Source organism: Entelurus aequoreus, linkage group LG08 (assembly GCF_033978785.1).
Source record: "Entelurus aequoreus isolate RoL-2023_Sb linkage group LG08, RoL_Eaeq_v1.1, whole genome shotgun sequence".
Taxonomy (NCBI): domain Eukaryota; kingdom Metazoa; phylum Chordata; class Actinopteri; order Syngnathiformes; family Syngnathidae; genus Entelurus; species Entelurus aequoreus.
Window position 1 is genome coordinate 55,021,740 of NC_084738.1, and position 26,103 is coordinate 55,047,842.

Below are 26,103 nucleotides of genomic sequence, written 5' to 3' on the forward strand. Positions count from 1 at the left end.
ATTTGCAAGGTCTCAGTGACAAGGGGAGGAAACGTCCGGGCAAACGAGCCAAACTGGCACCACCGTGAATGAGCATACAGTTTTGTCCAGAGAGCGCCTTGGAAGGAGTGTTGTTAGCTTTCGAGCTAAACACAAGAGCCATTGAGGCCAGAGGCCTGTAAACGGTTTATACCAGTACGCGATATGCAGGTACTAACAGTTGCACCCTCTTCCTAAACACTGCTGGCCTACATCTTGTGTGGAGTTGACCCAGTGACGAAGGAACTCGTTGCCCGCAGCATCTTGCTGTAACAATCTCTCGCGCTTAATGACGTAATATAATTTGACATCAGCTACTGAGACAGAGCGAGTCTTTGTATGAGTTACGCATGCAGCTGCAGCACTGCGTCAGGTTCCCTCGTGTGCTCTGGTGTTGAATAACTCATTTACAGTCTGCAAGAGGCCAACAGCCCACCATGCCTCTTTTTCTTTTTGAAATCTTTACTGAACATATTTTTTTGTGCAGTCCCGATGACTCCTATTTGTGTCTTGGAGCAGCGTTTCCCCCTTGTACACACGGGTGATCAGCTGCACAGTCTCTGGTCACCTCAGCTTCCAGAGCAGATGTCACAATCCCTGGGCGGGAAATACATATTTCATGTTGTCATCTTCAGCAACGCCCTGCTAGCAGCCAGTTGTGAATCCTGCTCTTTGCAGGCTGATATGGATTGTTGTTATAGATCGCTGTGTTGCGTGGCCGTGCTCCACCAGGCACTCTGTTCCCATGCAACGCTCCATTCAGACTGAGCGCATCCATCTAATTGATGTTTGCTCCTGGCCACTGACCCATGGATGTGGAGCTGCTTTGCCGGTCACTGACACATGGAGGCCATGTTTATATATAAAATGTCATAAACATCGCTGGTCCCAGTGTGGTCCCTCATTTCTAAAAATGAAATGAAACCTCTGCATGTCGTTTTTCCTGTTGCTCGCCGCTGCACAGCTGGAAAGCTGCAACATCCGCCACCGGACTTTTCCCTCTCGTCTATTGCTCCTCCATCAACCATTAACCAGTGACGCATTCCAAAACAGGGCTCGCTCACTTCCCTGCCAGCCTTTGACATGTCTGACTTGTCGTCTGGCAAGATAACTGAAGACGTGAAATAAAAAAAAGCTCGTACTGAAGCAGAAAAGCCCAGCTCTTACTACAATGAAGTGAAGAAATAATTCACTTTGCACTCAACTGTTGAATTTTCCTTCGTTCTGTTTTTCCTTCTGCTCATCTTCTTGCAAGCCTTTCGCATTCCAGGCCTGCTCCAAATCCCGTCCTGGCACTACGTCCCTGTGGTTTTAGTTCTAGAGTGTTGCAGACCTCTCTCCTGACGTTGTCACTTTAATGGCTAAATAAGTGGACGTACACTGTCGTATGTACTAAGCTTGTATAGCGAGAGTTGCAAACGTTCTGTATTTACATACTTTGTTCCTAAACCTAGCAACAGTAGTGCAGTAGCATCTAACATCTTGATAACGGTTGTTTCCGGTACAGTGCACGCTTTTTTACTTCCCGCCTTGGCCTCTGCCCTCATCGCCAGCTGCTACGCTGACCTTTGTGGCTCTCAAAACAGTCTTCTGCTCACACGTTCACTTTCACTGCGTAGACAAGAACTGAGGAAGGGGAGGTGCAGCCGTAGGTGACAGCTGTGTGTGTAACCTTGAGCGCATCCCCTTGTATCCACCTAGCCTGGCAGTGGCTTGGGGGGGCCTAGCAAGGGCCCGACCATCTGTCTCCTGTAGATCACACCTGTAGCGAACAAGCTCATCTGTCAGCCTGTCAGTTCCTCTGTTAGAGCTCAGATGTCATCTCACTAGCACCCTTTGGTGAACTCTGTAGTGTATCAATCAAACACTCAAGTGCACTCGACTATTCGCTGTTGTTGGGTTGTTGATGTGGATTAGTTTTTTTTCCAGTAATGCAAACTGACATAACTGATCAGCTTGTGCAGATGTCCAGGCGGCCTGTAATGCTAGTCGTCCATGTTCTAGCGGGCTCCTATGACACAACAGTGTAGTGTAACCTAGGGCTGGGCGATGTGGCTGAAAACTGTATCACGATGTAAGTGCTTTATAACGGTCAATATTGGTAATTATTAGGGCTGCTACAACTAATCGATTAAAATCAATTATAAAAATAGTTGCCGATTAATTTAGTCATCGATTCGTTGGATCTATGCTATGCGCATGCGCAGAGGCAATTTTTTTTTTATAATTTTTTTTTATAAACCTTTATTTATAAACTGCAACATGTACAAACAGCTGAGAAAAAATAATCAAAATAAGTATGGTGCCAGTATGCTGTTTTTTTTCAATAAAATACTGGAAAGGATAGAAATGTAGTTTGTCTCTTTTATCCGATTATTAATCGATGTAATAATCGACAGATTAATCTATTATCAAATTAATCGTTAGTTGCAGTCCTAGTAATTATTAATGTTTTGTATGACATATTGAAAATAAGGACCAGGAGAAAAATATATTAAATGTAAACATCTTTATTTCAAATGTAGCCGTCCTCTGACAATAATCCCCAACAGCTATCCTGGCAGAAATGAAAGGAAATGTCAACACAACCATGAACATAACACACACAAAGTTATAAAATCACAATAAACACTGAAAGGGGAACTGCTCTTTTTTTTGGGACTTTTGCCTATTGCGTCCGGCTCACTTCCTGCCGATTTAAATATGTTTGGCGGTCAAGCTAGCTTTGTTTTCAATGGGTACTGGGTACCATTTAGCCTTTCTCAAAGAAAAAATCCCTTATGCTTGCGTTGTTTTCGGCTGTTCGAATCGTTCGAATCGTTTGATATACTTTTAATTATAGATGTCCAATAATAGCTTTTTTGCCGATATTCCGATATTGTCCAACTCTTAATTACCGATATCAACCGATACCGATGTATACAGTCGTGGAATTAACACATTATTATGCCTAATTTTGTTGTGATGCCCCACTGGATGCATTAAACAATGTAACAAGGTTTTCCAAAATAAATCAACTCAGGTTATGGAAAAAAATGCCAACATGGCACTGCCATATTTATTATTGAAGTCACAAAGTGCATTCTTTTTTTTAACATGCCTCAGAACAGCAGCTTGGAATTTGGGACATGTTCTCCCTGAGAGAGCATGAGGAGGTTGAGGTGGGCGGGGTTGAGGTGGGGGGGGGGGGGTTGTATATTGTAGCGTCCCGGAAGAGTTAGTGCTCCAAGGGGTTCTGGGTATTTGTTCTGTTGTGTTTATGTTGTGTTACGGTGCGAATGTTCTCCCGAAATGTGTTTGTCATTATTGTTTGATGTGGGTTCACAGTGTGGCGCATATTTGTAACAGTGTTAAAGTTGTTTATTCGACGACCCTCAGTGTGACCTGTATGGCTGTTGACCAAGTATGAATTGCATTCTCTTGTGTGTGTGAAAAGCCGTACATATTATGTGACTGGGCCGGCATGCAAAGGCAGTGCCTTTAAGGTTTATTGGCGCTTCGTACTACTCCCTACGTCCGTGTACACAGTGGCGTTTTAAAAAGTCATACATTTTACTTTTTGAAACCGATACCAATAGTTTCCGATATTACATTTTAAAGCATATATCGGCAGTCCAGTATTATCGGACATCCCTACTTTTAACATTTTTTTTCCCATTTAATTATTTTCTTGATATTATTTGTATTTGTTAAACACATGTTTGCTACGAGTGTTTCGATAAGCACCAACTCGCAAGTCTAAATAAAAGAAAGCACATTTGAGCAAAACCTAAAAGAGTTAAGCTTTTACCAAAGGCAGCAATCACAAATGAAGCTTTCAGCACCTAAACAATGTTGACAGCTATAGTCAATGGGGGAAAACGCGCTCACACGTAAACACCGTGAGCAACAGCAAAGGCAGGTAACAAACATGGCAGTAGACGCAAAGTTAAATCATGAAATGCAACCTTACCCGAGCAAAATCGATGCATATTTATCCGGTAGAGTCTTGATACTAATGTCTTTAACCCAGCTACACCTCCATGCTTTTTTAAGTTTCTATCTGTTTTGTCGTGTAGAATGATGTCTGGAGCACTGGTCCCCAACCACCGGGCCGCGACCCGGTACAGGTCCGTGGACCGATTGATACCGGGCCGCAAAAGAAATAAAAAATAAAAAAAATCTTTTTTTATTTTTTTTATTAAATCAACATAAAAAACACAATATATACATTATATATCAATATAGATCCCCCCCCCCCTTCCGTGGGACAAACTTTGAAGCGTTGACTGGTCCGCTGCTACAAAAAGGTTGGGGACCACTGCTCTGGAGCACAATAGTTCCATATGTTTTGGAACTCCACCGATGAATTATCCTTTATCACTCGACAAATCTTTTTTTCTGATAAAGTATAGGGATATATTCCATTGCATGGTTGAATTTGTTGCTTATATCTGCTTTTTGCTTGCTGTACGATAGCCATCTTGGCTTGGTTCACCATTCTGGTAAGAAATCACTTGTCGGAATACAAGCAAGAGTTCACAAACATGAGCGACAAGAACAAGCATTTATTTTTTCTTTCTTTAGGATTAGGATGATAAACGCTTTCAAAATGTCGGCTTTCTAATCATGGCACACTTGGTATCAGACAAAGAAGATGACTATTTTTGGACAAATGAGGATTCACAACCCTATCTTTTTGAAGCTAAATATACGGCGGATGAACTGCTACTTATAGAAGCGAGCACCAAGAAGAGGCTGAAACCTTGGAGCAGACGGAAGCCGAGAGAGTGAGGTCGGCATGACTGGACGTGTAAATGTTGAAATTGGAGCTTCGCTATGTTGACATAAATGGCGTGCTCAAAATCAATAGGAAATGTCCCCGGCCAGCAGGACGATATTGATCAAGATCATGCTTGTTATTACAACTACAGTACATACACTATCAAGCTAGCTGTGTACAAACAAAACATGAAATGTGGGCTAATACTTTACAGATATTGATATATGATTGTCCATGGTTCTCAGTCAGTACATATTAGTGTCCTATCCCATTATGTTGTGCATTATTAACTCAAAAGCCATTCACCTGTTGATACAGAAGCTAGCTTACCTCTTGACGCGGCTTGCTTATGCTAATGCCGTAGCATGCCGTCGCAAGGTTATGTGTTACTACGCTAGAAAAAGAGTTTCTCAGTGTTCACTCTTACAATAACAATGTCTCTACAGCTTGGTTATCATACAGGTTACGGAATGTAAATGAAGTATTGTTTGTTGTTTTTGGATGCATTTTACAGTGATTTAGAGGCAGAATGGATTGCGCCCACCACCACCGAGAACGAGCAGATGATTACAAAATACAATGCAAAAAAATATATATTGTGTCTTCTTGTCTCTCATGAAGATTGTGCACGATAGGCAAAATTCCAAAAAAAGCGCAGTTACCCTTTAACAATAACCTTTTATATTCAAGGTGCAAAATAAGGAATAAGTAAGAAATGCCTAGTTAAGTGTAGCGAAATAGTGTAAAAATGTAAACATAGAATAACCAGAGAAGAACTATTTTCTTCAGGATTAGTGCCAGAAAGTTACTTCTGTGCTCTAAAGGGTGAGCACGGCTATGGTGTTGTGGTATTACCACTCTTTGGCCTTGGTGGGGACTCGTGCCTTGCATAATTTACAGACCACTTTGCTCTGACTATAGTCCATTTAAAAAAAAAAATCTAATTTATTCACTCTCTGTAGCACTCATTTTTTTGTTTCTGTTCTCACTCAATGCAAAGAAACAACCGCGAAACAAAAAGATGGCGCAACCAAACTTTAAGTTGACTGTATGATTGGCTGTTAACTCCCGTCACTCCCACTGATCATTGATCACTTCCTGCATTGCTCGGCTACCACAGAGCGTGCCTTTGTTCATGTAACCAACCTTGCTTTGCAACTTCCGCTTTCTTTCGACGGATTAAAAAAAAAAGTTGTTACTTTTTACACATTTTTTGTTGATGTCGATTACATGTCTATTGCAATATATGTATTGATATCGTTTTATCGCCCAGCCCTTGTGTAACCACAGTCCTTTGACTTAAATTAGCTCCAGTTTAAAGCCCCACTTGAGAACTTTCCGTTGTGGTTGACTTTGGTGTCGCCAATGGACGAAAGCGCTAGTGTTTTACCAGAAGGAAGACCACATTTCCCATGATGACTAGCGCATATAGCGACAAACATGATGTCCGCTGTAATATTGGGACAGATTACAAATATTATGTATTTAATGGCTATGGTGATGTTAAATAGCAGACACTATCAAGAATGTTTCAGGGCGGATGCAAGTCCGAAGCGAAGAAAAACCGGCGGGAAAGGTTTATCCAAGGGTAGTAGTGTGTAACTGCGAACTACCCAGCTGGTGGCAATTTATTTCTACCACGCAAATTTCCAATAGCTAACATTAACATTAGCATTTTGATTTGAGCATCAAAAGTCACTTACTAGCTTAGCAGGAACTGATCCAAGGCAGCATCGACCGAAAATTCCTCCTCACCTTTGAGCTCACGCCAGCTAGTGAAAGCCTGGCCAATGTTGATCCTTGACTGTCCTTTTATCCGGGTAACCTCCCTTTTCTTTTTTTGTCCCCTCTGGCAAAACTTTTCGTTTCTTTGGTTGTTTTGCAGTTTCGGCTGTGATAGCAGTTATTGCACGTAGGCGTTCTTCTTTTAGTTTTCTGGCGGCATGTAGGCGTTCGCATCCACTTCCGTCTTTTTAACGAATAGAAAAGGGGGCGTGATGTATGCCGTAAAGCAAGTCAGCACATTTGTAGGTTTTTTTGTGGCAGGGTTCCTGCCACCCTCCTCAAAGTTGCTAAGTGCCAGTGAGAGCGATACAGACCCCCTCAAGCCATGACAGAGGTGTCTTCAACTAGTTGTAAGTCGGTGTATCATCTCAATAGTTATGCAAATATTTTATGAAGGTTGAAAAGTTACTTAGTGCTGCTTTAATTACCCTGTTCATGAACGCGTCTGACAGTGAGAATCAGGAACCCCTGTTCACCTCTTTATGGGAAACGTCCGTTTTGGTTTATTCTGGGTGGTTTATGACAAGTCCCCCTTTGTAAAAGTGTCTGTTTCCAATCATTACGTGTTCTGTAAAAGCAGTATGAAAAAAAAAAAACACCTAAATATCACTATGACAACATCGACTACAAAGATTTTGGGAGGCACATCAGCGCTGCTGTGACCTCAAGACGGCACAGCAGAATATAAATACCATTTAGAAAGAAATGTTTTGACATTGTGGTTTCCTCCTTCCCATGCCCCTCAGTGTGTGAGGGTTTAAATTCAGTGTGACGTTAAAGCCGATGACCTCACAGACTCATTACAGCAGCAGGCAGCCAGTTTGTGGCTGGTTGACACGTCTCTGCTGGCCATGGACGCTACTAAAGAGGCTAGCATAACTTCAGCTGAGCATTTGACCTTACTCTTTGTTTTGTGTGGGAACCAGAAAATATACAAGGAACTGTGTTCTTGATGGACGGCTGATATGCAACCGCCCGCTGTATTGATCATGATGGCGACTGAGGTCACCACTTCTCGTGTCCAGCTGTAAACCGAGTCCTTCTGAGTCTGTTTGAAGTTTAAAAGGACAACAATGACAATGGTCTGTATACTTGCCATGAAGTCAAAAGCCATGCAGTACTTATAGCCCTGAAGACAATGAAACTGAAATGTCTGCTACTTTTTATTTTTTTTTATTTTCAAAGCACCAGACGCTGTAGTTTGACGAGGAAAGCAGAATTTGTGGTTAGCTGAACTGAGTTTGTAGCGCTTGGTGACTGAAGGGCTCATCGAGAGGCCGCTGCACAATCAAAAGCATCTGGTTCGCTGTGCATGCTGCCAAGACATGGAGGCTTGCAAACACATTGCCTTGCAGCTTTGTGCAACCTCAGGGCCAACAACATCCTCTCACAATGTGAGCCACAGCAATGCTATTCTTTATTTAACTACAGTACAAGCTGTAGGGCTATTGATCCAGACGGAGATGAGCAGGTCATCAACCGTCGGTAGAAACTTCTCTCTGACTCCGATGGTCTCCAGCTCTTTATTTATATTTCTCTCTTTCAAACCTGCCAAGAACTTTTGTCGTGTTGCTCGACAAACGCTCTCCCCCGCCCAGACTCTGCTGTATCCCTCAACAGCGCTATTGTGTCTTCGTGTGGCGTAATTGAGTTAGCAAAACGTGTAAATTTTTAGTGCAATTTCACCTGTGAAAATGTCTTTGCTTCCTACGTGAATGATTAGACTGATTTTAAGGTCTGGTGAGATGCAGTTTAAAGGTGATTCAGTCAGCTGTCAGAAGTTTCCCTGAAGTCAGTCATTCATGAATCAAGCCGCTAATGCTGAGACAATACATGTATTTTTGTACCACACAATCTAAAAAGAGGAGCCTGGGGGAGTATGTGATGCTTGCCTCATCACTCTCGGAAGTTCCACTGGAAACATACTCATCAACATATTTTCATGAGTCACAAAGCCGTCCTTGGCTTTTGCACATTGTAAGAAATGATGACAATTAGTGTTCAGAGAGGAAAAGCACTGGTGTGGTGGCTGCGTGTCGGTTCTCTGCCGCTTCACTCATCCACCGTCTGTGGGGTTGCCAGGTGCATTAAAGAAGTCGGTAGGGCTAGGCGATAAAACAATATCAATACATACCGTGATGGACACGTCATAGATAAAACGTACAATGATTTTTTTTTCTTCTTTGTCGGAAGAAGCCGAGAGTTGCGAAGCAAGGTTGGTTGCATGAACAAATGCACTCTGGTGACCGAGCAATGCAGAAAGTGATCACTGATCAGTGGGAGTGACACGTTAACTTAGGGCTGGGCGATAAAACAATAACAATATATATCGCAATAGACATGTGATCAATATCAATAGAAAATGGGGTCGATAGAACGTTCGATAATTTCACTGAGTTCTGTTAGAAAAAAATAGGAAGAAAGGCGGAGCCGGAACCGCACGGCATTCTGGGGGGTGTAGGCAGAGGAAGGGCTTTGGCCTCTCGACCTATCACGGCCGAGCCTGAACCACAAGGCATTCTGGGAAATGCTAACAGGAAAAAAAAAAAAAAAAAAGCAACAACGGCTAGCTGTCGAGAAGGAGTGAAACGAAACGGGAATATGAGTGTGGCAGCACGAGAGGAAATTGTAAATAAAAAAGGAAACGTCACGTCACCAGCTTGGCAGTATTTTGGATTTTTTTAAATCCGATACGAATCAGAGTAATACTGTCTGCAAACTTTGCAAGGTCGTCGTCCCGACCAAGTCTGGGAACACGACAAACTTATTTTACCACCTGAGCCGCTCTCACCCGCTGGAGTACAGCAATATCAAACAGCCACAACCATCTACATCAGCCGGTGCAAGTGGAACAGCCCCGAAGCGGCAACCACAGACCACCATCGTCTCGATGGTGGTCTGTGGTTGCCGCAGACAGTATTACTCGGCAGCAGTGCCATACGACAAAAATTCAAAACGTTATAAAGAAATAACGGATGCAGTGGTGTATCAATTAGCGAAGGACATGCTACCGCTCAGCATAGTTGAGAAGTCTGGGTACAAGAATCTCATACACATGCTCGACCCCCGTTATGTTCTACCTGGCCGAAAGCACTTTTCCAAGACAGCTATTCCTAAGCTTTACACAATGTGCAGGGAATCCGTGGAAAAGGAGATACTGAAGTTGGTTTTATTTTTCCATAAATGACTGGAGAGGGTAACAGGTTTGTTTTGTCCCAGATGTTCAGACGCAAGTTTATTCCGATGTTTACAATATTCTGTAAGACATGTTTGTTTCTGCTTGCTTAATGTGACTGTTATTTATTTGCATGTATTGTTACCAATATGGCTTTAAAGCCTTAGTTGTACACTACTAATTTCTTAATTACAATACTTTGCACATTTTGTTGGATTAAGCATTTATTTAATGTCAATATTTGCACATCGACCAGTATTTTCATTTATTTGACTGTTTTTCATAATGCTGACCTCGTTCTAAAGGTTAAAGGTTATATTTAAAATACAAGTATTTAAATTCAGCCTTTTTTCTCCTGGTCTTTATTTAGAATATTTTTTTTATTTTTTTTTATCAATAATTATCGATATCGACTGATATGAAACACTTATATCGTGATACATTTTTTAGTCATATCGCCCAGCCCTACGTTAACTGCCAATCAGGTAACCGTAACAACTGTCAAGTTTGGCTGTGCCATCTTGTTGTCTCGCAATTGATTTTTTGCATGGAGTGAGAAGAGAAAGTAAAAATGAGTGCTGAAAAGAGTGGATACATTTTCGATAAAATGCGAAAAGTCCCCTTGACAGGATGGCATTTTTTTATTTATTTTTTTAAACGGACCATACTCTGACCGATGTGGTCTGTAAATGATGCAAGGCACTTGTCCCCACCAAGACCGGTAATACCTCACCACTTTAGCCGCGCTCACCCTTTAGAGCAGTGGTCCCCAACCACCGGGCCGCGGCCCTGTACCGGTCCGTGGACCGATTGGTACCGGGCCGCGGCCACACAAGAAATTAAAAAATAGAAATAAAAATACAAATATATATATATATATATATATATTTTTATTTTTATTTTTATTTAATCAACATAAAAACCACAATATATACATTATATAGCAATATAAATCAATACAGTCTGCAGGGATACAGTCTGTAAGCACACATGATTGTATTTCTTTATGACAAAATATATATATATATATATATATATATTTTTTTTTTTACTATGAAATGGTTGTTTGTGCTGCTTTTTGTTTCTGAGTTATTAAAGTTTTTTTCATAGGTCAATCAAAGGTCACCCAGCCCCCCAGTTCTCCAAATTAAGCCAAATTAGTCTCATTCGTTTGTGCTACTTCTGTGCAGCAAAAATTGATAGGGTTGCTTTTGTTTTCGAGAGATTAACATTTTAAATTTCCGGAACGAATGTCATTGTGAACCTGACCCCCCGGGGTTCCCCAAACTAGGCCAAAATAATCTCAAATTAAGCCAAAATAGTCTCATTCATTTGTGCTACGTGTGTGCTGGTTTGTGCAGTTGAGATGATCGATTGTGCTGTTATAGTTTATAAATTATTAACATTAACAATTTAGAATGTGACATCACGGGGAAACCGGAATTCTCAGTTTTCTAATTTGTGATCCAAACATTAACAAAATTTGTTTGTTCTATGTTTTTGTTGGTTTGTGCTGTTGAAACTATCGATTGTGTTGCTATCATTTTTGAGTCACTACGTTTCAAATAAGCATCATGAAGTACGCTTCACTGCCTTCAGGGGGCAGTAGACAGACTGGTACACCTGTGGAATTGAAAGTTGTAACACAGCTTTTGCAGGTTTTACTTTTCAGCTCAGTAAATGCGACCCAAAAAAGTACACCTTTGGCCAATGTAAGCATGTTTAAACACTTAAGTTGTATACAAAGCTGAATGCACACTGCTAATGCATAAACGCAAGGTTATTTAGTCTCAACTAAACACAACAGACCTAAATACAAGTTAATTTGCAAATGAATGAACATGGGTAAGCTTTACCTATGCATGTAACATAGTACATAAGTATTTTTCAACTTGCATTGCATTTGCATTTACTCTAAGGTTTTCAGATACCTTAATCAATTTTGTAATCTAGCACACACTTTAATTGGTAGTAAAATACATTGCAGAAATAAAGTATTTGATGCTAATTGTATTTATTTCTTATTAAAACAAGATGCCCAAAAAATCAGCAGTGAACAGGGATTCCATCTGTTCAGTTCTCTGCACATCAAAAGAGGCCTAACTCCAAAATGGCAACAGAGCCACTTCAAATGCCAGTATATGGATGGTGCTAAATGAGCATCTGAAAAACAGATGCCCTGTATACTTTTCTTAAATTAAACAGACACAACATTTGGCCAGCAATAGGCTTTAGTCATCAAACAAATGATCATGCAACTGTTAAAAACACAGATTCTTCGGCTTCTCCTTTTGACGGACCAAGTCATCAAGCTTTTGAGCTTGATGTTGCTTTTGAATATGGATCGAATTAATTTCGAAAAAGGCTGAATACAAAGACAAACAGTATCAAGCAAAAAACAAATTGAATACACAATTTTGAAGCCTGGCACCTGGACTCATGGTATTTGGAAGGCGATGAAGAGTTCCTGTATATGTGTTTATAAAAGAGCCAATCTATCAATCATCAGCAATTACATTGACATGAAAGGCTACTGTAAGGAGTGTCACGGTCATGTCCATTTAACATGTGACAGAGAGCCTGCAATTAACAGCCCAGTAGTGTGCAAATGCTGCATCAAAAACACAAATGACTCCCTGCACACTAGGCTGTTGAAAGCCTTTTTAGTCTGGAGACGTGCGTGTGCAGTTAGCCACAGAACTGTGCGAGGACAGGATGCAAATAAATGTCTGTAGGGCATCACAGGCACAAAAGCTTTTGGACTTTGGAGATTCAGAGCCAACTCATCTGCCCAATTTGGCCACCCTGCGCAAAGCAAAGCAAAACAAGAAAGGGATGATTTGGAATTAGGTGACATCCAATTTATTCTTTGCAGCTGTTAAGATACAGTTCACCTCACAGCGGTAGCATCAGAGACATTGGACTGGACACGTTTTTCTGTCAATACTGGAGTCAAACACATGCATGCGTACAAGACCTTCATAAAGAAAACTCACCAGACAGTATGTTTTGATGGATCAGTTGTAAGAACCCCATCAAGGCCAAATGGCTCATCCGGCCATATCTTCCTGTATCGGCGTGTTCTGACACGGCACATCAGTCACTCTGGTGCAAATGCTGTCAGAGAAACATGAGGTTAATGCCATCGCACAATAGCTGACCGAATGGATTCGTGCAGGTGCACCTGTCCCAAAAGAAGTTGTGAGGGATTTTTCTCTGGCCATTTTAGGAGCTCTTGTGAAGACGTTTTCTCCTTATCCTGACCTGAAAAATTACATCAATAACTGCTTTAACATTTAACTTGGTAAACAAAATGCAAAACTACCACTTTGTTGGACACTGCATCAAGATGCTCTGCAACTGGGACTGCCTGAAGAAAAAACACATAGCATTTAAGATTTTTTGTAAGGTCTTTAGCAAAGCTTCTAAAGTCACAATCCGTGGCGCATGCAAAATAACTATTACGTGCTATCACTATTGTGGCGTTAAGTCAAGCCGAGGGTAATGATAGTTCTGGAGTCCCTGTCTCATCAGAAAGGTGCAAGAAATACCTGAGAGCACAAATTGCACTAGAGTGTGCCGCCATTCCAGATGACAAGGGTGAAGAACAGGAATTATTGGATGCATGTGTTCAGATCCTGACTGGGTAACTGAAATATGTAGGGATGATGTTTGATAAGGAATTATCGAGTTCGAGCCTATTATCGAATCCTCTTATCGAACCGATTCCTTATCGATTCTCTTATCGAGTCCAGATAGGATGTTGTATATGGAAAAAAACACACAATATTTGGTTTAACAAAAGCTCACTTTTATTATATAAGAAAAAAATAAAATCCATCCATCCATTTTCTACCGCTTATTCCCTTCGGGGTCGCGGGGGGCGCTGGAGCCTATCTCAGCTACAATCGGGCGGAAGGCGGGGTACACCCTGGACAAGTCGCCACCTCATCGCAGGGCCAAAATAAAATCTAATAAATAAATATTGACTGTTACCCACCTAATAAAATAAAATAAATAAATATTGACTGTTGTTACCCGAAGTATATTAAGTGGGATTTTTCAGAGAAACAAATATATACAGTAACACAAAAACAACCTGTCTCTGTGATCACTATAGGTGTATAAATAATACTATAGTGTTAAATAAAATCAGTACCTTGGGCACAAAACTGAAAATAATACAGCTCTCCAAAAAGTGCACTTCTGCTGCTATTTGACATAACTGTTTGTTATGATGCTTTGACATTTTTGCACTTTATTTCTTTATTGAAAGAAAATTCTATGAAGAGAAAAGTTGTTTGCAAATGTGGTTACAATGCTAAAAAATGAAAAGTTAAAGCTAAAAAAAGAAATACACTTTATTGAGTTAACATTATTTATTTATAGGGGGAAAGATGTTATGAGCTAGAGAATATAACAACTACACTACCCAGCATGAAACGGGAGTGACGAGCATGCGCGGTAGCCCCGAAAAGTGTTCCATGTTGCCACGCTGTGAAAGTAAACGTCAAGAACTCAGCCAACACGCCTCGCCTGCATTATTTATAATTAGACAGACAACACATATACAGTGTGATTTTGTTTTGTTTACAAGGAAAGAAAAACAAAAGTTAAAAAAGGGAGATATATGTTGTATATATATGTATGTGCTGCGGTTGCTTTAAGAACGTTGCGACAGCTGCCATAAAGGAGGTGCGTTGCTAGCCTGGTTGCTATGTTTCCGGTTGGTCGTAAAAGTGTTCGTCATGTGTTTTACCCTGTTCAAATCTCTCATTAAAGTTATTCGATGGATTATAGCTTTTGTTTTGAACTTTATTACACCTTGGAGCGCTTTTTCCCATCCATTTTTTTTCTGCTTTCGCTATCTGCGCCTAATGACTGAGCTACGTGACGTCATTTCTTGTGATGTCCCACAGAGCATTTCTGGTCGGGACGGGATTCGAATAAAGAATCAACTCTTTTTCTTTACTATAGTGGTCTCGATAACGGGTACCGGTTCTCAAAAAGGGATTCGAGTCCGAGGACTCGGTTCTTTTCTTATCAAACAACCGGGAAAACCGGTTTCGAGTATCATCCCTAGAAATATGTGAGGAGAGCAGGTTACTTGCCATGGATGATGGGGATTGCAATAACATTTACTTCCACCCTGAGATTATTCACTATATAATAACACTTGAAAGTTACTTACCACTCTGGACAGGAATAATTATATATATTATATATAACTATTCCACAGCACCAGCATCACTGCAAGTTCTGCCGCAGTTGAAGTTAAAAAAGATTTTTAAAAAAGTATTTTCAAGGGTGGATCGTTTTATAGCTCGCCATCTTTCTTTCATCGAAGAAAACATGCGGATTTGTTCTGCTAAAAAAAAAAAAAAAGATTGCCATTAACCCTGCATCCACTGTAGAAGAGAAGAGACAACAGGATGCTTAGCCCTGTGAGGAGTCTGATGCTGCCACAAACACGCAGCCAACAGATGAAGATGCCGTGGAAAACTGGAGGCCAAGTGGTTCCACCCAAAAAAGGAAGATGCGTTCTCTCCTTGTCCAGAATGGCTGCATGCAGTTCCATCTGCTGGCCGGAAAACAGTAAAACTGCAATTGATCAAAAATGGAAACCATCAGTAGCCTCTTAATGTCGATAAACCAAAAGTCTCTGTGCACTTGTGCATTTGATGTCTTTTGTCAGAACTTATGCAGTTCTTTCTGTGACAGTATTTCTTTTGTAAATGTTGTAAGATGCAACCAACACAGCAACCAGTTCCTTGAACTGGTAAAAGCCATCTCCCCAGAGGGTGTGACCCAACAGGTCTATGTGGAGAGGACAAGACCCCTGAAAAAAATATTTGAAGCTGTCCAACAACATCTAGTTCACTACAAACATTGCAACATCTCTGCTATGATACAGAGAACATTGCAAAACATTACGAGTGCTTATTTGTCAAAACAATGTTCTTCACCGTATTGCAAACAAAGCAGAAGGACAGTTACATTCATCTCTACCTCCAGTGGTATTCTCCAGTCTTCTGGCATCTCTCATCTTGCAATAGCTGTGGAAGAAGGACTCAGCCTTCCTGACTCTGACTGCCTCTGGCCAATTGGAGAAGACACCAAAACAGGAAATAGTATATGTTACGCACAGTTACAGGCTGTGAGAACTTATTTGGATTGACACTGACCTTGGCAGCCGTTGCTCAACAACTCCAGCACAAAGGGGTGTCCACAAGGGAGGATTTCCCTTGTGTGAATTCCCCTCCAACTTGATGTTCCATGGCCTTCACATTCAGGGCAGTCATTGCTTTTTCGGCAGGCTTGACCCAGAGTGCTCTTGGGCATTATGTATCCAATTGTCTATGGCAGACTCTGAAGAAAAACTACCGAACATCCTGAACACAGTAGTAGCCCACAGTGAAGCAAACGGACGGGCTTTAAACCTCAACAAGACCGAAGCATGACAGTTTCCAAGAAACCACATCCACCTGCATATAAACTCACATGCAACAACAATAAAATAAAACAAGATAATTAATTCAAATACCTCGGTGTCACAGGTGGTAGGTGTGAAAAAGAGATAAACAAAATTGCCATGTCAAAAGACAGCTTAAAAAAAATGAGTCTTATATTTAAAAATAGAAACATCTCAATTGAAACCAAACTAAGAGTCCTCAAAACGTATGTATGGTCTGTCCTACTTTACGGCTGTGAATGCTGGACTTTAAACAATCAACAACTGAGAAAATTAGAGACAACTGAATGTGGTTCTTCAGAAAAATACTCCGCATATCATGGACTGAAAAGAAAAGTAATGAAGAGGTATTGGCAAATACAAAAACAAGAAGATCTCTAATTGCAACGATTCGAAATAGGCAGCTGAAATTCCTCGGACATATCATTAGACAAGACAGCTTACAAAAACTGATGTTAACAGGGAAGCTAGTAGGAAAGAAAGCTCCAGGTCAACAACGAACAACATATATCAACAGCCTAAGACATTTTATCGGAAATATCAATAATATAGAACTCATACATAGAGCGGACAACAGAAGACTGGAGAGCCCTGATCATTGATGCCTGCAAACAGGCCTGACACCCCATGAATTAATTGTCTATGAATGTTCTCATTCATCCAGGTCATTGTCATCTCAGGGCATTTAATCGATCGCAAACGGACTGTTTGTGTTGGAAGACGTTTTGCCTCTCTCAGACTAGATCTGACCAATCGAAGTCTACTGCAAAACAAAAGGGCTGAAATTAAAATGTCATGATTGACTGTATCAAATGCTTTTTTAAGTCTAGAAATACTGCACCGACCACCTGTCCTTTGTCAAGGGAATGTTTGATATTTTCAGTTAAAAAACAAGTGGCAGATTCTGTAGAATGGTTACGTCTGAATCCGAATTGCAGGGGATTCCAATTAGTGGTTTGTCTCAAGGTGGTGCATTAGTTGTTCTGAAACAATCTTCTCCAGGACTTTAAATAAAACTGGAAGAAGACTGAAAGGTCTATAGTTAGATGTCATTCCAGCATCTCCAGATTTTAAAAGTGGTATTACCTGTGCAGTTTTCCATCCTTCTGGGAATAGCCCAGTTTTAATGGAAATATTAATAAGATGGGAAAGAGGCTGTATAAGGATGCCGCTATATTTTTTTAAGAAAAGCTGTGTCTAGGTTATAAATATCCTTTGACTATGTGGTGTTTAGGTCATGTATGGCTTTTAGGACAGTTGTCTGACTAACCTCCTTGAGCTGAAATGAGCTGTCTTGTTTATCAGGTATGTCTGTTGTTTGGTCATCATTAGTCATACAACAGAAACCTGAGGAAAGGTTTTTGACAGAATCTATAAATAAATTATTGAACTCATTTGAGACTTGTGTACAATCAGTAATGATTTTATCTCCTGCTTTAAGTTTATATTGGGTTTGGGTGGTGTTACCCTCTGGGTTTAATAGGCTATGCAGTAGTTTTGTGGCGACAGCACGTAGCTTTACGAGCATGGCAGGAACAACACAAAACAACTTCCTGATCTACTGTAAGTGGTGACGTCACTTTTGATATCGTAATCTTGAACTCGTAAATTATAGCAACACAATCGATAATTTCAACGACACAAACCAGCAAAAACAGCACAAAAAAATTAGATTATTTTGTTATTGTTTGGACCACAAATTCGACTGTTTTGTTAAAAAATGCTGAATTCCGATTTGTTCGTGACGCCACTTCCTAAATAGTTAATAGGTAATAATTCATAAACTATAGCATCACAATCGATAATTTCAACTGCACAAACCAGCACAAACAAAGTGTGCTATTTTGGTTTAATTTGAGATTATTTTGGCCCAGTTTGAGGAGCCCCGGGGGGGTCAGGTCCAGATGACATCACTTCCGGAAATTTTAAACGTTAATATCTCGAAAACGAAAGCACCCCAATCAATAATTTTTGCTGCACAAACGGGGGAGCTGGGTGACCTTTGATTGACCTATAAAAGAAACTATAATAACTCAGAACAAAAAAGCAGCACCAACAACCATTTCAATTGAAAAAACACAGCACAAACAAATGAGACTATTTTGTTTTAATTTGGAGAAAGTGGGGGGCTGGGTGACCTTTGATTGACCTATAAAATAATTTTTAATAACTCAGAAACGAAGGGGATAAGAGGTAAAAAATGGATGGATGGAACTCAGAAACGAAAGCAGCACAAACAACCATTTCAACTGCACAAACAATTGGGACTGGTTCAGGGAGATTTTGACATAGTTAAGGACTGTTTACATGTAATGACAACTTAATTATATCTTAATAACATAAAAACCATAAAATGTCAACTTAAACTATAGTAGCTAGACCAACAAATGTTTGACACAAACAAATTACACTATTTTGGCATAATTTGGACTTAATTTGGAGAACGGGCATGCTGGGTGACCTTTGATTGACCTATAAAATAATCTTTAATAACTCGGAAACGAAAGCAGCACCAACAACCATTTCAACTGCACAAACCAGCACAAACAGAGCACAAACAAATGAGACTATTTCAACAGAGTTTTGTGACGGGAGGGGGGCCAACTTCACACAGGTTTCTCCTGTTTTTTATTTTTGATTGGTCATAATACATACCAATATTGACCGATATAAAACACTTTTATGGTTACACAGTTTTCAGCCATATTGCCCAGCCCTAGATCTTGGCATCCCATTTCTTCCCACACGTAATTATCAGCATTAACACAGGGATTCCCACCTAATTACTCTTCTATTAGCACGTCACACAGAGTTTTCTTCTTTTTTTTAAAGTATCCGTCTGGTTCTTCAAGCGTTGTGCCTTTTCAATTCGCCGTGATTTAAGCCAAAGCCATCTGGTTTCTGCTTCAGTTTTCTGGAGTCCCTCGACGGTCGCTCCAGTGTGACTGACCACAGCTTTTTTTGTGTTTTTCCCCCCATCCATCCGTAGACTCGCAGCGGTCCCATCTGTCCTCCTTCACCATGAAGCTGATGGACAAGTTCCACTCTCCCAAGATCAAGAGAACGCCATCCAAGAAAGGCAAGCAACTGCAGCCCGAGCCAGCAGCCAAAAGCACTGAAAAACCTGCTAAAAAGGTAGGCGCGCTAAACTGCTAACATGTCCCAGCATACATCTGGGTAGTGTGGGAAATTGCACCTGCTTGTTTGTTTGCGTGTTTGTGTCTCAATTGATTTCCTGTCATTTGTTTTGGGTTCCCATAATCCATTGTGTGCATGTGTGTGACTGCTGGTTCCCACAACTCCCTTATCCCAGGTGTCTGAACCTCTAAAGCAGGGGTCGGCAACCCGCGGCTCCGGAGCCGCATGCGGCTCTTTGACCACTCTGATGCGGCTCAGCTACATACTTGCCGACCCCCCGATTTTCCCAGGAGACTTATGGATCTCAGTGTCTCTCATAAATAACTCCCAGGGAAAAAATAATCCTATTTAGACTATAAATACTAGATAAAGGGCGTGCCCTGATTGCACTGCAGTAATTGTCCTCTATAGCATTTACATACAGCGTGCCAGTCCAGCCGCATGTTGCATGTTGTTATTAATCGCACACACAGGAGACAGCAAAGCATACTTACTCATCAGCCACACAGCTTACACTGACGGTAGCCGTATCAAACAACTTTAACATTGTTACGTTACAAATATGCGCCACACTGTGAACCCACACCAAAAAAGAATGAAAAACACATTTCTGGAGAACATCTGCACTGTAACACAACATAAACACAACACAACCATTACCCAGAATCCCATGCAGTCCTAACTCTTCCGGTCTAGATTATACACCCCGCTACCACAACCCCCCCACACATCAACCCCCCCCCACCCCCCCTCTCCTTGCGTTGGTTGAGCGGAAGAGTTAGTGCTGCATGGGATTCTGGGTATTGGTACCGTCAGTGTAAGATGTGTATTGGTACCGTCAGTGTCAGATGTGTATTGGTACCGTCAGTGTAAGATGTGTGGTTGCTGAACTAGTACGGAAGAGTTAGTGCTGCATGGGTTTCTGGGTATTGGCACCGTCAGTGTAAGATGTGTGGTTGCTGAGGTAGTACGCCTTGCTGTCACTTACGTGTGGTCAAGCAGGTACACTGTTAGAGCAGACTGTAGAGGGCGGTGTCATCACGCTCTGATATTCGGGAGTCTCCCGGGGAAAAATGAGAGGATTGGCAAGTATGACGCTATCAAGCGCCATTCATTCAAAACTCGCGGGCTGCACTAACATCAAATGTCCACATTAAAGTGCGTGCCGGTGCGTGTGTCGGAGACCCCTGGTTAATATAGCACAAAGCATTTAAGCTCTGTATGCAGTGTTTTTCATTTTAAATTGTAAATTTTTTTTGTGGCTCCCATCACTTTCTTTAATTTGTGAAACTTGCCAAAATGGCTCTTTGAGTGGTAAAGGTTGCCGACCCCTGCTCTAAAGAGATGAATGAATGTGGTTTGTTTCCTAAAATGGGCTTCTCTGCTCGCTCTTAAGGATTTTGGTGTTATGAGTGTATTCCTCTGCATTTGTTGCCAAAACTAAATTGGAGATTACCAGGAGAGCAGTGAGAGAGCCCAGCAGACACCAAACAGCTAAATACAATTTATGTGGGATAACCTATATCCCAAGTCTTTAACAGGGCGTCTGCAGAGGGGTCGAGGATATTATTTTTGTAAATATCTTTAAGTACACATTAACATTGAGCCAACACATTGTAGTGTAGTTTAGAAATGACAACGGCATGGCCACTTTACTCACTGTACCATGCAGGTTTAAAATAAAAACATGAATAAACGTATACCGTATTTTCCGGACTATAGAACGCAGTGGTATATAAGCTGCACCTGCTAAATTTTAGAAGAAAAAATATTTCCCTTATTTCCCAGACTATAAGCCGCAGAGAAATAAGGTATTTACACAGAAAGGTTTTGTAAATGTTTATTTACATACCTTAATTGTTTCCAAACGGTCCATGACGTCATGGTCATGGACCCACTAGCTGCAGAAGCTAGCTCTCTAATCAGCTAAACAGACTCCATAACTTCACAGTGACATTTTGGTGAATATACAGAGGAATTTGTGAAACTGGAACAATACAAATAGAATGCTGCTGTAAGTTGATAATACTAACGCAGACAAACGCAAACGTTTTAGCATAATAGTTCATGCTAACTACGCTAGCTTCATTACATTACGATAGCACGTACAAATATGGTCCTACTGACATCACACCTGGGAAGGTTTAGTAAGTACGAATTGTTTTAGTTATATTTTAAAACTTACAAATGTTGTTTGGTGTAAAGAGGGAGGAATCCATACGAGTAGAAACGCTATGGACTTTTGGTCGGAAGCTCTAAACAGAAGGACACTGCAACACCTGCAGTGAGCGAACTCGTCCTAAAGATGGCGCCATAGCACAAACGATAACACATTTTCAATGTATTGTCATTTAAAAATATATATACATTTGCATTATGGCTGTCAGTGAAGAAAAATCTATAAATTAACCACACTGTTTTATAAGTCGCAGGGTACTAAGTATAGGGGGAAAAGTAGTGGCTTATAGCCTGGAATTTATGGTATACTATTATATTCATGTTAGCATTTAGGATAGCTAGCAGTTAGAGCTCTAGTTGCCACCTAGAGATTAGCGGCCCTCGGTACTGGCTGGCGATTACCACGCTTATGCCAGCTAGCGATTAGCACGCTAGATGGCCAGCTAGCGAGTAGCGTGCTGGTTGCCTGATAGCTAATAGTGCCGCTTTACTGTAGTATTTGAGTATTATAGTATTGCACAATAACAGTGTACCTTCAAGACCCAGCCATCCATCCATCTTCTTCCGCTTATCCGAGGTCGGGTCGCGGGGGCAGCAGCCTAAGGAAGCCCAGACTTTCCTCTCCCCAGCCACTTCGTCCAGGATCCCGAGGCGTTCCCAGGCCAGTTTAGTTTAAAAATAGTGCTGTCAAACAATTACATTTTTTAATCAGATTATTCACACTTTTGCATTTTTTGTTAATCGCAGAAAATTAAAGACCCCAATACTTTGACACAAGCAATTTTACTGTCAGAATGTCATAAAGGAACATTTGTTTAATGTTGTACTTTGAATGCATGCCATGTGATTAAAGTGCTATTGCATAATAAATAAATAAAATCACCATGTGATGGCCTTATTTAAGCGTGTGATGGCAGCAGGTACAAACGTATTCTTATATCGTATAGTCCTACAAAGAGGAACAAAAAGACCAGAGCGAAAGATATCTGCTGACATATGCTACCTGGTGGTTGTTTGAGCACAGTGCAGCTAGACCTTTATAGTCCCATTCTTTAATGCTTCAGTCACATGCAGGATTCTCACAGGAATAAGGCATGAATACAACCTTACCTACTGTAGGGTATAGGCTCATAAAAAGCAACTCCAGATATTAAAAGACTGAATACCTCAAATGTAAAATTTCAGAAAGGTTTTCAAAAACTGTAAGCCATGGTCATCAAAATTATGACAAATAAAAGATTGACATATTTTACATTGTATGTAATGAGTTTATATCACATAAACTACATTAGAAGTTGAATTGCTGACATAAATTGATTTTTACATGATATTAACATTTTGAGTTTCACCTGTATAAGTAAGGGGGTCCCCGCTCCATCTCTTCGTCAGTTTGGGGATCCTTGGTCTGGAAAATGTTGAAGACCCCTGACTTATATGGTAATGTCATTCCATATGTTAAGTACTCAAACATGGTTTTGGTATCTTTCCCCTGCTCTAGAAGGTGAGTCGACTGGAGGAGCAGGAGAAAGAGGTAGTCAGCGCCCTTCGCTACTTCAAGACCATCGTGGACAAGATGGTGGTGGAGAAAAAGGTGCTGGAGATGCTTCCCGGCTCGGCCAGCAAGGTGCTGGAAGCCATCCTGCCTATGGTTCAAGTGGAGGCTCGGATACAGCACAGGTGAGTCTGTGGCTTTAGTGACTGCTGGATCATTGCAATACACCCCTGACCCAAAGATGCAATCATTTGCAGCATTTTCCGACTCATCCTCACAGTTGTCTATGTCGTAAGAGGATAGCGATAGTAAGAATGCACGCCAGACATGTTAGGACTAGCATGTGCAGCAGCCAAGTTGTTGTGACATTGATGAGATCATCTCTTAAAGACGACCATAATGTGGGATGGGTTCTCGGGGAGGCTGGGGCCGTACTCTGGCTCCCGCACACACTGGGAGTCAAATGTATTGTACATGCAAATTCACATATACTCACACACATACATACAGACATACATAGGTACCTACGCTCCCACATACATATACAAATAAATACAGTACATATTTACACACTCAAAGTTCGTACATCCACACGCACATTCATTATACAAACATACTGTATACACATACTGTACATATACATTCACTGTAAAAACATGCATATACACATACTGTACATATACATTCACTGTACAAACACACACATACACATACTACACATACATTCACTGTACAAACACACACATACATATACTGTACATATACATTCACTGTACAAACACACATTTACACATACTGTACATATACATTCACTGTTCAAACACACATACTGTATACACATACTGTACATATACATTCGCTGTACACACATATACACATACTGTACATATACATTCACTGTACAAGCACACATACACATACTGTACATATACAAGTACATATGCACACATACACTCATGCACATAATCACGTTTCATCAAACATATATTAACGTTGTTGCCCTAGGGTAAACTGGGTATAACACATGGCACACTGACAAAGCTTAACCTATTGTTACTATAACAATTTACAAGGTTAAGGTTGCTTCTCTTTCTTCCCCTCCATTTTTCTGCATTCTTTCGTATCTCAAGTTATCATTACGTATATGTATTGTTGCATTTGAACAATTGTATTGTTGATAATAAAGGTAAAGTACTGGTATTGTTTATTATCAATAGCACTATTTCTATTGGTATTCATATTGCTCCATTTTTAGTGTAATAATGCTCATTGTCATTTCTGTATTTTTTTTTTTTAAATTTTCGCTAACTGCTTATTTGCTATTACTTTTACCATCATATTTGTACATGTCGTATTTGCTGATGTTGCTCTGTTGTTGTTGTTGTTGTTGTTGTGTTTGCTGTTGTTGTTTTTGTCTCTCTGTCTAATCCCCCTCTTGTCCCCACAATTCCCCCCTCTGTCTTCCTTTTTCTCTCTTTCTATCCCCTCCTGCTCCGGCCCGGCTGCACCAAATGATAATATAAATACATTTAATAAAGTCAAAATACAAGTAAGGCAACAAGAGAAGTATCCTACACTTCTCTTTTGTAAAGTAAATCTGAACAGCCGATATGGGCATCTACATCTGCTATATGATTTGCCCGAGAAGCTGGGCAGGACATTATAAAAAAAAAATTTAAAAAAAAAAAGACGACCATAATAGTTCATTGCTATGTGTTTGACATTTAGTCACTTTGGATGCACATTAAACGTAGTCACTGTTCTATTTTATCTGTAACTGTTGTCTTCGTTTAGTCTGGACATGCTGGGACTTTGTGCCTCTCCTCATCCCTCTGTGCTAGACCACGTGACTGATTTTTGTTTCCTACCACCTTGTCTTTAAAAGTTTTAAAAGAATTGTTGACGCAGCGTCAAGTAGCAGCCCTCCCTTAAAATGTGTTTGTGGAGTCTAACCCCTGATGATGATGAGCTCACTCCGCAAACAGCAAACAGCGAGCTGTGCGTCACTGCCTGAAGCTAATCACGTCACAGGCACAGAGAGGATATTTTTGGGGCCTACAAGTGCTTGTGTCCGCTCCATTCTATTGCACAGCCAGTCAAAACTCTCCGCCCTCCCTCGTATACCGGTGTCTTTTCACACCGTCATGAGGCTCGGTTTTGTAATGGCGCTGAAAGGATGTTCCAGCGCTTCGAAGCAGCTGCAGCGTGTTGCTACAGGCCCTTGCCACACCTCATTGTTGGTCCCAAGCGCATCAGTCATTACCAAAAAAACAACTGCTGACTTCCTATGGGGTTACACCGTCTGGTGTCAGGCTCAGCACTCCCTCAAGCTCCCAGAAAGGCTGCAGTTCCTCGACAAATCTTCAGTGAAGTAAACAGAGTGTTTAATTGATCAAATCAAATCAAACTTTATTTATAAAGCGCTTTTCATTCATAAAAAAATGAATGAATAAAATGAAATAAAAAAAAAAGCCAGATGACCCACATCCCTCTATCAATTACACACACACACACACACACACACACACACACACACACACACACACACACACACACACACACACACACAGTTGAATGCGTGACTGAGTACAGAGGAGCCAGGTGAAGAAACACTATCACAGGAGCCGTCTGCACCAGGAGGTCACCAGGCCACGGCCACTCGGACTCTGACACAAAGTGCCCTCACAGCCATGGCCGGTACAATCCCTGATGCAGAGGGGGGGCTCCCTCTAAGGAACGCTGGAAAGTAAAAATATCAAAACATGTAAAATAGTAAAAACCATGAGTAAGAATAGAATTTAAAATACAATTAAAACATATTAAGAAAATAAAAAAATACATATACACGGTAGATAAATAGAACTATAAGAAATTTTAAATGAAAATACAAAAGACTTAAATTAAGTGAATTAATATTGGTTAAAAGCCAAATCAAAAAGATGGGTCTTAAGACTGCTCTTAAAAGATGAACGTTCTCTGCAGCCCTGAGGTCCTCCGCCAAGCTGTTCCATAGCCATAGTAGTGGAAAGATAACCGATATTTGGAGCCGATATTAATTTGCAGTAAAAGTTAGCTAAACAGCA

The 26,103-nt window shown here is 40.8% G+C and overlaps 1 protein-coding gene across 12 annotated transcripts in view; it reads left to right on the forward strand.

Moving 5' to 3' along the window:
* The window catches only part of rapgef1b (Rap guanine nucleotide exchange factor (GEF) 1b), a 109,047-nt gene that overhangs the window by 44,759 nt on the left and 38,185 nt on the right, over positions 1-26,103 (forward strand). For all 12 annotated transcript variants that reach the window (XM_062056805.1, XM_062056804.1, XM_062056808.1 and 9 more), the window contains exons 2-3: positions 19,202-19,347; positions 23,027-23,205. In XM_062056805.1, the coding sequence (XP_061912789.1) occupies positions 19,202-19,347; positions 23,027-23,205 (325 nt within the window). The remainder of the gene's footprint in view (positions 1-19,201; positions 19,348-23,026; positions 23,206-26,103) is intronic.